The sequence below is a fragment of the Diadema antillarum genome, unplaced genomic scaffold (assembly GCF_040938485.1).
Source record: "Diadema antillarum isolate AM-2024a unplaced genomic scaffold, OU_Dant_1.0 seq00000248_RagTag, whole genome shotgun sequence".
NCBI classification, from domain to species: domain Eukaryota; kingdom Metazoa; phylum Echinodermata; class Echinoidea; order Diadematoida; family Diadematidae; genus Diadema; species Diadema antillarum.
Window position 1 is genome coordinate 62698 of NW_027271292.1, and position 17038 is coordinate 79735.

General features: G+C 39.6%; 1 protein-coding gene across 1 annotated transcript in view; it reads right to left on the reverse strand.

Moving 5' to 3' along the window:
- The window catches only part of LOC139729668 (gelsolin-like protein 2), a 31661-nt gene extending 15671 nt beyond the window's left edge, over positions 1-15990 (reverse strand). The window contains exons 1-4 of the mRNA XM_071640595.1: positions 15907-15990; positions 3463-3661; positions 2636-2707; positions 1790-1855 (exon numbers count right to left, since the gene is read on the reverse strand). Coding sequence (XP_071496696.1) covers positions 1790-1855; positions 2636-2707; positions 3463-3624 — 300 coding nt within the window. The 5' untranslated portion in view covers positions 3625-3661; positions 15907-15990. The remainder of the gene's footprint in view (positions 1-1789; positions 1856-2635; positions 2708-3462; positions 3662-15906) is intronic.
- Between the last annotated feature and the right edge of the window lie 1048 nt (positions 15991-17038).

Genomic DNA, 17038 nt, shown 5'->3' on the forward strand with positions numbered 1-17038 from the left:
AGGGGGGGGGGGGGATCCCTGGGGCCCCAGGTGGGGCATGGTGCCCATTTGATGGAATTGAGATTCTATCCATCTAGGGATGCTACCTGCCAAGTTTGGTGAAAATCAGTGATAGGGTTTTCAAGAAAAAGATTAAAATTTACAATTTTGGTCCAAATTTAGGCCCCCTGGGGCCCTCCAGGTGGGGCATGGTGCCCATTTGATGGGATTGAGATTCTTTCCCCCTAGGGATGCTACCTGCCAACTTTGGTGAAAATTCATAATGGCATTTTCAAGAAAAAGATGAAAATGTACAATTTGGGCCCCATTAGGACCCCTCCCCTGGGTCCCAAGGGGGGCACCCCTGATTCCGCCATGAACAATTAGTCCATGGGCCAGGCCAGATATTGGTACCACCTGAGGTGGCAAAACCTTTTTGGTGTCATTTTGTTTGTAGGGCATAGATATGCTTATCAAGCTATGATAGCATTTCCAAATGAGTAGCTTAGTCATAATAAATGAATTTTTAACCAATTTGGTCTCGTTGTTATATCCCTATACTTCTAGATCGAGACTAACCGCTATACAAAGAAGAGCACTGTCTTCTGTATGTTCACAGGTGTTCTGGTGTAAACGCGGTGAGCTTAGTCTTTATTCAAGGCAGCGAAGGGAATATCCAAAGGTTATGATGTCCACAGCGCTTAGTCCTTATTGAAGACGGCGAAGGTAATATCCAAAGCTTATGATACCATGTATTTCCCTTAAATCTAAAAACAACAACAAAAAAGCAATTCCTCGTGAATTTTACCGTATATTTAAATTATTTATCATTTTCCGGTGAAAACGATACGGTGAAAACGCTAATACCACGCCAATGTCGCTTTATTTCCATCCAACAATGAAAGATAATGCAAAAAACAATGTACCGGTACACTAAAATACATCACAATAAATAATATTGTAAATGAACAGAGTGATTTTTGTTTAAAACTGATGTATTTGTTGAGAGGGTAGTATAAAAACAGTATAGATAATCCCTTTTATTAGGAACTTTAGATATGATAACGGTACATTGTTCTAGATAAAGACACCGCGTGACAGCTGTGGACATCATAACCCTTTGGATATTCCCTTCGCTGCCTTGAATAAAGACTAAGCGCACCGCGTTTACAACAGAACATCTGTGGACATACAGAAGACAGTGCTCTTTTTTGTATAGCGGTTAGTTTTGATTCAGAAGTATAGGGATAAAAAAACGAGACCAAATTGGTTAAAAATTCATTTATTATGACTAAGCTACTCATTTGGAAATGCTATCATAGCTTGATAAACATATCAACGTCCGACAAACAAAATGACACCAAAAAGGTTTTGCCACCTCAGGTGGTACCAATAACCCATTTTCGGGTCTTGGCCCATGGACTAAAACTTGAAACTACAGTCATCAATGTACTAATTAACTTAGCTCTATCACTTCTGGTTCTAGAGAAGAAGATTTTTTAAGATTCCTTAATTTGGGTGGGGGGCCTTTGGGCCCCCCCCCCCCCAGGTGGGGTATGGTGCCCACTTGAACAAATTGAGATCCTATCCCCCAAGGGATGCTACCTGCCAAGTTTGGTGAAAATCGGTCAAGGGGTTCTCAAGAAGAAGATGAAAATGTAAAAGTTTACCAACGACGGACAACGCACGATGGACGCCGGACGAAGAGCGATTGCAGTAGCTCACTTGAACCCAACCTTCGGCTCAGGTGAGCTAACAAATAATTAACAAATAATTTATGAGTAAAGAGATGAGAGTCCTTGAAACTAACCTGAGTGGACTCTTTCCCAATCCAAAAATGGACGTCGTACTCCAAATCTTCCTCGCCAGGGTTTTTCTGCAATAATCAAAGACGAAAATACAAGGTCGAAGGACACAATAACGATTATTAAACGTATAGTAAAGACAAATCTTTAATCGAAGACTGAGCTTTGCAATCACATTATTTGATAGGTATGGAAGGGAGTCTTTGAAAAGTTGTGGAATAAGTCTTCTGGCCACGTCTACTTGTTCTCTTTGGGCCAGATCAAGTGCAAAATACGAAAAAACAGATCAGGTTCTTGATGTTCATCGTGAAGTTCTCACAATTATTTATTTCTATTATCATCTCTCTTTTTTTGCATGGAGGTGACCTCTAGGTTGACCCTTTAGGGCATGCATGATTGCAGAACTCCCTTACGTAGGCATGTGAGCAACAGTACTCTTTTCCTTTACAGAAATTTACATAATACTAGTATAACAGAGATGATGACTTATGAGAATCGCTCTGTTTTGGATATCTCAGCCATTTCAAAACCAATTTTTCATCATATAAACGTTGAATTCCTCATGAAATTACAAGCTCTTTCTGACTCAAAATTTGTTAGAAACCTGAAATTAGGTCTCAGTCAAAACGATACGATCCCTTTAGAGATTTTCAAAATGACAAAGTGGTGACAAGGGTAAATTTCACTTACTTACCATGTTTCTGATATGAGTCGACGTCTGCAGATGTTTTCACACATTAAATGAATATAAATCTCCGCTGTTAAAGATAAACATGAATCTAGTGGCATTTTGATCACTTTCTATCTCCATACATTACACACATTCATCGCTTCTTGCTCTCATGACTTACGTATGTATTGAGAATGATGTACGAGTCACCGTTGAAGAACTTCCCGTACTCATCTTTGTCCCAATGTGTAACCTAGAACACAAACGTAAGATGGCAATGGCACCAAAGCGTGACTTTTTTTTTCCTTCTGTCTTCAAATTCTTACTGAGGGCAAATGTAATCCATCTTTTTTTCCCGTCAATTTACTCCGTGTGATATTTGTATTCTTATCTGCATACATGTATGCATCATAATAAATTGAATATTTAGTAGATGTTTTTTAAAGTAGTTAACCAAGCGGACCAACAGAACATATCAACGACAAAGCAAGAAATATTAAATCGCTGTTGAACAAACTGACGTTCCTTGGCTACTACACAATATGAAGGCAATTATATACGCTTTCTGGGCAATTTCAAAAGGTGATCTGATCTGTACGGCTTGCTATATTGTGTAGATTTATAGACCCTTTCTTGGAATTTTCGTATGCACGTTTTCCTTTGGAAAATTAAGTGGTCACAGATCTCCTGAAGTAACGCAGATGGCGTGAATATCACAACCTTCACTCATGGAGGACACCCTGAGATGTCCTATAGGATATGATTCCAAGGTCTCACAGATACACGGGACTTTTAAACATTTTGTTTAAATTCTTTGGTTTGCGTTTTTCACGATTAAAGATGTAATGTTTAGATACAAGATTGAATTGATAATATGGTTCATCGTGCTTTGCTGCTGTTATTGTTGTTTTTGTTTCTAGATTTTTCTATTTTCAAGTATTTCTGACAGCTGGTTCGATTGAAAAAGCAAACAAACAAAAGAAATACATCAGTCAAACTATAAGTTACCTTGAACTTCACGATGCGCCAGATTTGCAGCCCCACGCTCTGGCCCGCCCCCTTCCATGCTGGTTCCGACTCGGCTGACTCTTTTTTCACCTTCTTTTCCGTGTCCGAGCCGAAAAGGGCAAGGTTCGAATCCTTCCAATCGTACTTCTTGGCCTTTTGCATAGTTGAATTCAGTCACTCGACCTATTTGAACCAAAAGCTGAAAAGAGAATCGTGGGCAAGAGATAAAATACCGTCGTACTAATGTAATTCGGGTCCCCCCCCCCCCCCTTACTGTTTTTAGGGCAGTTACATCACAGGAAGCCTTTAAAAATGGAGGAAATCCAAACCTTTCCAACGAGAATGTGAAACAAAACAGGTACTAAGTCTACACGTGGATAAGATTTTGAACAAACGAGCCAAAACAGACAATCAATAATTACAGCTATGTGCATATTTTACTTGCTTATGGCTCTCTATGTTGGTCCTTAATTGCCCCGAACGAAACAAAAGAATTTATATACTTAGGAACAATCCATCTTAAATTCAAGTTGCCTGATTGGGCCACCATTTACGTAGGATAATCGCCGTATCGGGCCACCGTACAACCGCTTATACGTCGAACCCTATCACGGTAGACAAGTTGCAATTGTCAGGGGTTATTTTTTTCTTCTCCTTCTTCTTTTTCCTTTTTCACACTATATACCGGTGCAGAAGGTCACTCATACTGATGGTACTTGAAACATTATAGAGTGCTGAAATGCTGAAACTACTCCTACCCAGCCAATAAACACGATTAAGATATAGGCTATGCTGTAATGTATGCCTGCATACTACACGCACAAACCCACGATGTTATCATATCGCCACATACTCTAATGACTGGAAAGAAGTCAAGAAAGTTGTCAAGCATCTGTGGTACAGTACTCTCCGCATAATCGGGTTAACAGAAAAACACATCTCATTCACAACTGACACACACAATGTGTATGTACATGCATTTTACACTGCACCAAACACCTACACTGTATGCCTAACAAGCGTGCTTGCACTGCACATTGTACATACCTTCCAATAACACTTTCTCAGTCACGAGGAATAATTTACAGGCTTTTATGGACAAATACGTCTTCAGAACAAGAGACCTAGCAAGAGACCGGATCTAGCGCTCACCTGAGTATCGCAAGTTCACCTTTCACGCAGTCACTAATCTAAATTATTCATAGCTCTACCAACATTTGACCAGGCATTCTCAAGTAGAAGATAAATATGTACAATAAGGGCCCAAATTTTTTAAGAGTCTTTAATTTGGGGAGATTAGGGGCCCCTGGGGCCCTCTGGGTGGGGCATGGTGCCCATTTTGATAAAATGAGATCCTGACCCCCTAGCGATGCTACCTTGTTTGCCTTGTTTGACGAAAATCCATCAAGAGGTTTTCAGGAAGAAGATGAAAATGTACAATTCAGGCCTCCATTTGGACCTTCCCAACCACCCCCCCCCCCTCCCCTGCCCCTAAGAGGGGCACCCCCCTGGATCTGCTTAGAACAATCTTGAAACTACAGTCATTAATGTACTTACTCATAGTATTATCTTAGCTCTATAACTTCTGATTCTACAGAAGATTTTTAAAGAATCCTTCATTGTGGGGGGTTTGGGCCCCCCTGGGGCCCCCTGGGTGGGGCATGGTGCCCATTTTAACAATTTGAGTTCATAACCCCCTAGGGATGCTACCTGCCAAGTTTGGTGAAAATAGGTCATGGGGCTCTCAAGAAGAAGATAAAAATGTACAATTTAGGCCCCATTACGACCCCTCCCACCCCCTCCCCTGGGTCCAAAGGGGGGCACCCCTGATTCTGCCATGAACAAACTTGAAACTACAGTCATCAATGTCCTAACTCATAGTATCAACTAAGCTCTATCACTTCTGGTTCTAGAGAAGAAGATTTTTACAGATTCCTTAATTTTTGGAGGTTTGGGCCCCCTGGGGGTCCCCCGGGTGGGGCATGGTGCCCATTTTAACAAATTGAGTTCCTAACCCTCTAGGGATGCTACCTGCCAAGTTTGGTGAAAATGGGTCGTGGGGTTCTCAAGAAGAAGATGAAAATGTACAATTTAGGCCCCATTAGAACCCCTCCCCTGGGTCCCAAGGGGAGCACCCCTGATTCTGCCATGAACAAACTTGAAACTACAGTCATCAATCTACTAACTCATAGTATCAACTTAGCTCTATCACTTCTGGTTCTAGAGAAGAAGATTTTTACAAATTCCTTAATTTGGGGGGGGGGGTTTGGGCCCCCTGGGGGCCCCCTGGGTGGGGCATGGTGCCCATTTTAACAAATTGAGTTCCTAACCCCCTAGGGATGCTACCTACCAAGTTTGATGAAAATCGGTCTTGGGGTTTTCAAGAAGAAGATGAAAATGTAAAAAGTTTACGCACGACGCACGACGGACGCCGGACAAAGGGCGATCGCAATAGCTCACTTGAGCCTTTGGCTCAGGTGAGCTAAACACTGTGTCGTTTGACTATAGCTCCTTGCTAACACGCAGGCGTTTTCCGGAATGAACACATCATTTTGCGTGCGTAGAACGTCGGGTTACTTTTTGAGAAGTGATTGGGGAATAGTAAAATTATGAAGCTGGTGCATGGCCTGATTTCCCTTGCAAACTTCTAAGGGAGGACCGCAAGTGTGTTCAACTTGTGTCTGTCTAGATGCAGTTGTGAGTGCCAGCTACATGTGTAATGTTCGTCTACGTGTGGCAAGTCGGTACACTGTACTGGTACAGGAATTGTGTTTTCATGTTTAATCACTCCCCAAATGATCGGTCTTGTTTGCAAATTAAGTAGAGAATGCAAATAGCCGGGGGAAATTTGACATTCATGATTTCTTAAAGTGTTATATTATCTGCATTAAAACATGAGTACAAATTAGATAAGAAGAAAATTATTTACCCGTTTATGCGGAGAGGCAACCCGATTATCAGGTAATTTCAATGTGCATTGGAACTGATTTTGAAATTACTACCCATTTAAACGGAGTACCCGTTTAAGCGATACCCGATTACGCGGAGAGTACTGTATTACCATGAGGGAGCGTACCTGTATTACTCAGTCTTTAGTCACAATAAACCAACTCGTCGAGTCATCGGGTCATGGACAGTAAGGGGAGAGAACGGTAGAGAGGTTTCTACTATCGCGAGCAAAAACAAGATTCCGTTACTCACCCTGTTTCAAACGTCCGATATGAATGACTTGTGTGTTTTGAGATTACCCCCCCCCCCATCAGTTTGAACATGGAATAGCTGTACTTTTACGCTTTCGTGATAAATTAAATATGACGGAAGGAATGGGGCGTCAATACCTCTTGTATGTATCCAGACATATTAATCATTATTATATGCACATGTGATCCATTCAAAATAGGATACACAATATCGTGTTATCATGTTTTGGATTTTACTCGTTCTGCAAAACGGACCCATTTTATGGCCATTTTGTTTTATATACGATTGTATAGTTAACACAGGGAGACGTTGAATAAGGTCCAGTCCTCCTGAATACATGCAATGGCTTAAGTGGCAATGTCAACAAGTAGGCCCCAAATATGGGGATTTCGACGTGACATCAATACCAAAAGATCGTTCATTACAATTTGCCCACAGCTAAAGTTCCTACTTCTCAAGTAATTGAGATTATGACGTCATTGGCAGATCAAAGTTCGGCCTCCTGTGGAAATGATGCATGCATTATTCATTCGACAGACATAGCGTGTCGCTGCAAATCACCATATAAGGAATAAATGAGAAAACGAAAATAAACTTGACATGTTTCGCGAGTAGACGGACATCTATATTGATATGCCCGAGTGCCATCCCAGCTCATAAATCAAGTTATACCTCTATCAGTAATTCCAAGTCATGGTTTCTAAAGCTGACGAAGCATTCTACGCAATGATATTATCATTAGTTTTACTATAATTGAGTAGGATACTTCCGCGTAGCAATTGGCTGGTTGGATAGGGTTAGTAGTAGAAGGCTTCACGGTGCACTATATATTCTTTCTAATATTGTTTCATGCATGTAGCCCTGAAAAGGGCCTACTCACTCCCTACGTTCGATCGGCAAGCATGTTCTTGCCGTTTTCATGGAAAGGTTAGGTTTACCGAGAATGCTTGATGTATAGACTTGATGTGTCTTGCAGCCGCAGGAAACGTCCGTACTTAAACTATGTCCAGTCATGTCAAAACACCCCTCAAATAAACACACACACACACACACACACACACACACGCACACATTTGCAGTGATTAATACTGACATTATTGCCCTACAAAAAACAGCCATTATTACAATGAAACAGTGTGTGCGGAAATGTAAAAAAAAACCAGATTTAGCGTGATCTTCTTTATTGAGGGTCATACAATCCTCTTCTATGTTGCTGTGTTGCTAATGCTTCATTAGAGGTCCCTTCAATAAGTCATTTCTACTGCACGTGGTCGATGGTATACGACACATGAGAGTCCAGATCATTTACATTATACAGTCGTACGTGGTCAAGACGATTAAGAACGTTCATGAGATTGAAAAAATCTTACTTAAATCTTCCTCTTATGCATTTTTGATGTACTATATCAAGTCGCTCAGCTTTGAATCATTCGATAGCACGACAATTACAACAACATAGCAAACGTCTGTTGAGGATGAGAAGGGCGGAGGTTCAAGAGAATGGAGTCACAACCGTCTTATTTCCTTTGCTAGATGTTCGATGCCGCCGCTCAAAATATTTGAAACATGTGCCAGCTGCCTCGAAGATAAGAAGACAATTGACTCATGTCTCATTGCATAATCACCAGCCACTTTCTAAGGAAGATATGTCTTTGTGATGGTAATTACTTTTCGCTATCCCTTCTTATAAAAGGTAGGTGGTACAGACACGAGGATGCGCGCGAATAGAAATTGCGCAAAAAATGCTGAAATAAGGATGATAATTACTCGACTGGGCATGCCCGGGCGCGACTCATTTGATATATATCTATCAATAAAGAATTATACTCGAAGATTATTCCATATTAGTTTTATTTGTCGGAATTCAGTGGAAAAGTGATAAAACCGTCTTTCCAGCATGGTACAGTTTTAAACATTTTCACAGCATGATACAGTCCTGATTTACACTTTTGCACAAATTTCTGGACGGGATTGACTTTTGTTTTACATGCTTTATCATTAAATGAAATTTCATTTCATTTAAGAAATAAGCAAAATATGCCCAACATTATGTTAGCGTTCAAAATGAATCTTCAGATTGCTCAGCAAGACGGCGGCTTGGAACATCGATCATCAAAGGCACAAGTGCACCTGTGGAAATCTTTTGTACATCAATAGAAATCTGACAACTATTTGAATAATTGCAGCCAGTTGGAACTCAAATGTATTAAACCTCTAGACCATGGATCTACAAATGTCGCGCACGAATTAATGTATATACATTTAAATGAATTCCGTATAAACGCCATTAATCATTTTCTTGCGTTTCTCTTAGCATAGCCATGTTATGGGTTGGCCAATGGTTTGTGTGTGTGTGTGTGTGTGTGTGTATGTGTGTGTGTGTTTCAAGGCAAAGTTGTCAGTCAATGACGTGTCAAGCTATGACGAGCGCATATGGAAACAGCGTATGAGAGTTCTAAAACTTCATTAACATTTCAGGTATAAACACTTCTCAATAGCAGTGTTAATTATTCATTTCCTGATAAACATGGATTCCGGGAAAATTCAGTTCGCAGATCGAAGGTTTACCAGCAGCTTGCACACAAGATTACACCTTGACCAATATCTTGACATTAAGAAGTCCATGAATACAAAGGTATACAGTCATTCAATAATAATATGCAACAGTCCAGTGGCATGGTAAGGAAAAGTTTGATAAAAAAACGATAAAAAGACAAAATCAAAACAAAACAACACACACACACACACACACACGATTGACAGAGTCAAATACATATGTAGCTCCACGATGCAAGATGCCAGAAGCCAGCTTCCTGCAAAGAGAAGTGAAGTAGCATGCTTTCCTCTGCAACAGCTCAAGGTGAATCTGCGAAACCCATGAAGCAGAGAACCCCACCCCCTTTTATTTCCGAGGACCTCCAAGGTAAGTACTGCGCTACGTGTCTCTTTCCACCTCCCTGGTTAAAGTGATCATTTACTGCGTCTGCTGCAACAACGGAGAAAGTTGTAAGTTTAACTTGACTTCACACAACTGACTAAAAACTAGTCTTAAAGGGACATTTCGGACAATTTTCATAATTTCTCATCATGTAGCAACCCTACATAGCTCGATACCATAAATAGATTTGTGGAATTTATTGTGGTCCTTGAACGGAGAAACAACGCTCTGAAAAAAAAGAAACTGAACAAGGATAATGACAAAGAAGGCTCACCTATTATAAAAATCATAAAGCAAAGTAATTCATCATCATACAACTTTACCTGTGTAGAATGTATTATGCTTGCTTTCTTCTTTCTTTCTTCGCACTGAAATGTGAAGCTGCTATGTCATCATCCTTATTCACTGTGATTTTTATGATTTTTTTTAAACATTCCTATTCTCTATCCAAATCACTTTAAACTCTGAAACTAATACAAGTGTATCCAGTATAAGCACTTTACAGATGTTCAAATGCCAAAATCTGAAAAATCATCCGCAACTGCTTTTGGGGCAGTCATTTAAAAAAAAAAATGTTAAAAATATCACTTTTGATGTATATACGTCACGTCAGTTGTATCACAAAACATCCTACTATAATTATCTACATTTGTATACAATTTTTGCAATAAAGCATGAAATATAAGGAGATATCACTGTTTTTCTCATTAACCATAACTGTAGACGGTTTAGTCCGGAAACATTTTTATTAGAACTATTGTACACATTTTGCATATTTAACAATATTTAACATCGATTATACTGGTTCAATTTTTTACATTGGTTGTTTCTAATCTAACTCAAGTCATGTTAGAACTATTTTGAAGCACTAATGCTGGGTTTTTGTTTCATCTGCGAATGATAAATCATGCCTTTAAGGAAAGTGAGCGCGGAAGCGTTCGCTTTCCGTCTGAATCGAATAAAAACTTCTTCCCTGACAAGGAAGCAGCAATCATGCACACGATAAATTGGTTCGCTGGGGAACATTATAGCTTCTAGTCACTGTAAATTAGTCAACAATTGACTAATGGTACTCAGCGTTGTGTGATGGTACTTATAAAAAAAATGGCGATAAAGGTTCTCATAGCCATCATAGTCATAAAAGTCATTGGTATATAGGCATTTATAAACATTTTTCCTAATGTAGGTGAAGCACAGCAGAAAATGTTCCTCGTGTCGAGCGTACGTGTCCCGTAACCTTTGACAATTTTTCATCAGTGTCTGTTCAGCAAGTCATTAAGATTATCAAAAAACTGCGCACTTGATCCCATCCCTACATGTCTCGTGAAAAAGTGTAAAGAAGAGCTTGCTCCCATCATAGCTCGGGTTATAAACATGTCATTTGAACAAGGTGTTTATCCTGATGTCTTCAAGCGTGCCCATGTGAAGCCGCTAATTAAAGAATAATAACCTGGATGCTGAAGACATGAAAAATTACAGACCAATATTGCTAATCAGAAGTTCCTGTCTAAAACAGGGCACGCGAATAGCTTGAATCGAACGATAGGATTTCCTAACACCGGTTCACATTGGAGGGCACTATTTGAAAATACTGAATACCTGCGAATAGTATAGCAAAGTGGGAATCGAGCTTGTTCGATTTTCTTGCAGCGTATACCGTCTCTCGTTTATGAAATAATGACACTTTTGGCCTGGATTTGCCCTTTAGCAAATATAAGCATGCAGACGGACATTCTGATGCAGTTTAGAAATTGTTAATAAGATTTGCTGCGATGTAGGAGGAAGAAATCCTCACTACATGGGATGGTGAGTTGACGGTGCGGGTGGTGGTGTATTCGGTGCTCGAATAGTGAATAGCGAATACCGAATACGAATACCGAATACTTCTACGTGAACGCAGCCTTACAGACACAGTCATACACCGAGGAAAACAGCTTGAATGCCAGCATGCAATCTGCGTATCGTAGAAATCACAGTGTGGAAACAGTTTTACTTGGGGTGTCCAATGATCTTCTTCTCACTATCGATAAGGCTGCGTTCACATAGAAGTATGGTATTCGCTATTCGCTATTCGGTATTCGCTATTCGGGCACCCAGTACACCATCACCCGCACCGTCAACTCATCATCCCATGCAGTGAGGATTTCTTCTTCCTACATTCCACCAAATCTTATTAACAATTTCCAAACTGCATCAGAATGTCAGTCTACATGCTTTTGCTAAATGGCAAAGGCTGCGTTCACATAGAATCCTAAGGCTGCGATCGGCCTACTATTCGGGTATTCGGGGCTCGTTTTCGAGGGCACGCGAATAGCTTGAATCGAACGATAGGATTTCCTAACACCGGTTCACATTGGAGGGCACTATTTGAAAATACTGAATAGCTGCGAATAGTATAGCATAGTGGGAATCGAGCTTGTTCGATTTTCTTGCAGCGTATACCGTCTCTCGTTTATGAAGTAATGACAATTTTGGTCTGGATTTGCCCTTTAGCAAAAATAAGCATGTAGACTGACATTCTGATGCAGTTTAGAAATTGTTAATAAGATTTGCTGGGATGCAGGAGGAAGAAATCCTCACTGCATGGGATGGTGAGTTGACGGTGCGGGTGATGGTGTACTCGGTGCCCGAATAGCGAATAGCGAATACCGAATACCGAATACTTCTATGCGAACGCAGCCTAAGGGTCTAGAAGCTATTCTTTTAATGCTGGATTATTCTGCGGCATTTGACACGATATGTCATGAACATCGGCTTCATATCAGATTTGGTTTTTGTGGCACAGCACTTGAGTGACTTGCATCAATAATCGCTCTCAGTCTGTCGTCATCGACGGGCGGACGTCGACCAGCTGCCATAGCTTGTGATGCCACATGAGTACAACGATGTAAAGAAAGAATAAAGAAAATTCAACATATTTCCATTTTTCTCGCATAACGAAAGAACACTCGACTTCTCTCTTTCAGAAGGCAGTGGAATAATATTACCCTTAATATACGTCAGTAGCAAGTCGAAGAAACGTGCACTTTATTCAAAAAGTAAAGTTTTTTGAAATTCTCTTTTTATTTTCCTTATATAGTTGTACGCATGTGACATCATACACTGTAGTAGTCTTTTCTTTCAGCAATGACTGCGCAGATACTTAAAATATTCGTAACTTTTGAGCGGATTGTCCAATTTTCCTCAAACTTTCACTGATGTGTTCTACTAATATTGCTGCATTCTCTCAATCCTTATGTATATGAAGGTGGACTTGTCCTTTAAACAGCCTCTCAATCAATGAAGACAACTGAATTACTTCATATATGTTCACGTTTCAGGACAAGGAGTTTGCTTCCTCCGATAACTTTCAATGAGTTTATTCTTCGTCCTACGGGATGTACACGCAATTTAGGGGTTCTTTTTGACGATCAATTGACTTTGACTGATCATCTATTATTAACAGTATATGTCGTATACAGCGTCATTTGGACTATAGAATTGGTTCAATCATACGTTATCTTGATCAAAGTGCGACAGAACGGCTTATACATGCTTTTGTAATGAGTGGAATTGATAATTGTAATGGATTGTTATATGGTTTGTCAGATTCAATGTTAGGTAGACTGCAGCGAATTCAAAATTCAGCTGCAAGATTGGTTACCCGAACTCACATATATATGACTCTATTTCTTCAACATTACACACGTTGCACTGGTTGCCAGTCAAATTATAAGTTAGTTTATAAGTTACTTGTAATTGCATATAAACGTCAACATCAGTTAGCTCCTCATTATTTGCAACAGCTCCTCCAGGAATATCAACTTCCCAGACAACTTCGCTCAAGCACCAAACAATATTGTTAAAACCGTTTAATGTGATAGTAACTAAGTCATACGGTCAACGATCATTTTAATATTAAATACCTCAACTTTGAAATCAGCTCCCCAATGATATTAGAGAATGTTCATCATTAGATCAGTTCGAGTCTTTATTGAAGTCTCATGTGTTTGTAAAGTAACTTTCATTGTTTTGTAAATTGTTTAATAATGTTTTAAATTGATATATATGTAATTTCTTCTTTTGTACTTGTGTGTTCTTACACATGTATCTGTCTTATCTTATTTCTAAAAGCGCTTAGAGACTTGAATGTAATTTGTACTCTATAAAAATGGTTTATTATCATTATTATTATTACTTCCTTGTTTGTCAACTCAACCTTCGAACATTATCAATATCCTCGTTTGATTCATGGGTATCCCTCGAGTCCTTGTGAAAATAAAATCAAACTACTGCAGAAGTATCCTAAGTACTTTTAACAAGATATTTCAAATGATATTGCACCCTGTCAGGGTTTCTGTACAGTCTCATATTATAGAGTGTATACTGTCTCATATTATAGAGTGTATACGTGTACAGATTTCGATATAAAAAAAAAAAACGGAATAGACGGAAGTTTGTGCAGAAGCAGCTTACTTTCGTCGTGGTGGAAAGGACATCAATAATAACGTGTACACAAGGGTTCAACCACAAACAACTTTGAAGCATGGCTGTATCTCGGTTGCATTTACTTCCTTGTCACCACTGTGGACAATAACTATCATCAGAAAGACATTTAAAATTACACAAACTTGTCTTATCATGCACCTGCGCATGTTGAAGGTTGAAGATTATCCGACAAAAATACAATACAAAACAAAACAAAACAAAGCAACTGAAATTGCGGTGAAATAGTCCCTTGATTTTTTTTTCCAACACAATTTCCTCGCTTTGATATAAGCGTGTTCCAGGCTAAAGCTATCAATGATTGACCAGTGCAGTCTTCCCTCTAGCGCAAACCTGATAGGCATGAATGTGTCATTAAAAAAAAAAATATATTTACCCCACTGCTGCATATGAAGTAGTAGCATAGACGACTCTTGTAAAGACGGACATTGACTAATCGCTTATTCCGCATGACTAGCAATCACGAATGTATAAGGTACAAAACTATGTATCAAACTGATTGCAGTTACATTCACGATCTATTATGTTACAAGAATAACAGCGTCAGTAACACTTTGGTAAAACATTATTATGAATGTGTCTATCAACGATATCAAGCTGAGAAATTATTTCATTCCCCATCAAGGCAAAATATCAAAGACGAGAATGTGTCTTTGTTGGTAAAACATCAATTTACACACACACACACACACACACACACACACACACCAAAAATAATTACTGTTGTACGCATGCATATAATCACATTTTTCACGCATAATAGGATCCTATTATCAATATGCGGAATGGATATGGAAAAAAGCCACACAACAAAAGAAGAAAAGAATACAAACAAAAGACCCGCACACACATCCATGGAGCACCCTGCACTAAATGTTTTCTGTAGCAGCTAGAGGCCATCGACTCCAGAAAGGGTTTGAGGTGGGTGCAGTCCCTGTTGTGTACGATATGTTATGTTAAAAGTTATTAAAGATTGACAGGTTCCTCAGATGGTGGTCAAGACAGCTTCACTGTTAAAGCTCCTGCTACAGAGATGCTTATGTCAAGCTTTCTTTATAGCTAACAAGAGGCTACACAACCATATATAATTTAATGTTAGGAATAAAATGCATTTTAGAGGCAATGCGGAAGCACGGCAAACAGCTGCAGATGACTTGAGAAGATGAAGGGGTGGGGCTAAGCTTTCGGGACAACGAAGATAAGTAGGGCCTATGATCTACGTATAAGTTCTATCTGATGCTAAACTAGGTTACTTCAAGATCTAGGCATGCTAATCAAAGTCAGGATATTGAGTTGAATTATCAGAAAGATCTACATGAACAGCATGTAAGCCAATTATTACTTTTTTCTTCAACGAAAGCAACGTAATACTAATAGCGTTAACTGAGTGATGCACAAACAACTTCAATAACTTTAATATAAGTTTGACCAGGGTTTAACAGTAGGAGGCTTTTAGCAGTATTGCAGTTGTTGGTACAAATATACGAATATCATTAACGAGCTTATTGCATTCACGTAGCTCTACACTACAGAAATACTGTTTCACTCACTCCTAAAACTACTTCCGTATTTTTTTGCACACACTGCCTTCTCGTTTGTGTGCGCTCAACCCAACATTGCTGATGGGCGTTGGTCGAGAGCACGAATGCTTTCCTGCCGATGCTCACATACAGAGCAAACTCGAAGTCTACTGGTTATCATCAAATTCTCCCTGAACTGAAAAGCTATGGTGAAATGATATGACATCTACGCTACTGACGATCCAGTGTAAACATACATAGCGAGAGACGAGTTACAAGGCCTTTGTTTTGGCCCCTTACCTTCCAAGTCTGCAGTACCAGTGATTACCAGCGATGCCAAGACTTCCTAAGTCGGGTGAACTCCGTGCTCATGGGGCAAATGCCGTGTATAGTTCTACTCGCAGCATTCCCTATCTGTGCGCGAACAGGTAGTTGGGCATTTAAACCGCACAGAGCCGCAGTCGTTCGAAGAGAAACCCTTAACCGATATACTAGTCTTTGTCAAAGTTGTAGAAGAGTGGTAGTTGTTGGGTGTGTGCTCTCTTATCTTTGCTAGACCTATAAACTAGAAACACGTTTATAAAAGTAGGGGATTGTCGATGTCAAAATTAACAGGCTTGCTTTGGTTGCTCCGGTTGAAAAAGTTTGAATAGTCGGAACCATGTCTGCTAATTAAAGTTGGTCATATCATTCCGACTTCTTCTTTGTTTATTTGTTTGTTTATTAACAAATCGGGATGGAAATAAACATTCAGTAAACACTCTCAGGTTTAGGAAATCAAAAGTCGAGAAAAATAATATTTTAATAAACGCAGGAAATCTCTAGTGCTAAAAAAGAGAAAAAAATACATCGACATATGAGTGCATGAGACAGTATTTGTGTCCTGTCATTGACACGTGATTTTGATTGTACTACAGGCTGAGAATAAACATGGAGCTCCGTGGAATGAACAAAGAAAAAGGACCCAAGCACAGATTCGCTACTCGTGTATTCATCACCGTGCGCCTAATTTGATAGACTACGTGTCACGACAACTGGGTTAGCTCAGTAATAGTACAACACCCACGCAAGTTTTACTATGCTCGACTACCCTAGTCATTTAAGGTGGCTTCAATCTGATGTAGAAATGAATGCGACTGCCCTCCGAAAACACCTCACTTGCTTGATTTGCCGATTGAAATATTTCTCTGATTTGTGAGGTAATGGATCAGAATACCTTGCCTTGGATATTCTGTTTGCGCTCTTCTATGTGGTGATGAATGCTGAAGAAAAAATGAAAGTAGGGAAAGCGCTCGGGCCAAACCAGATGCGAGCGTTAGCGAGGTCTCTACGAGTATTAACACTTCCTGGTTGGAGACATGTTTGTTTTGGTATTAAACAAAATTGTCAGTTACAAATCATCGCAGGCAATGAGGGGGAAAAAAACAACAAC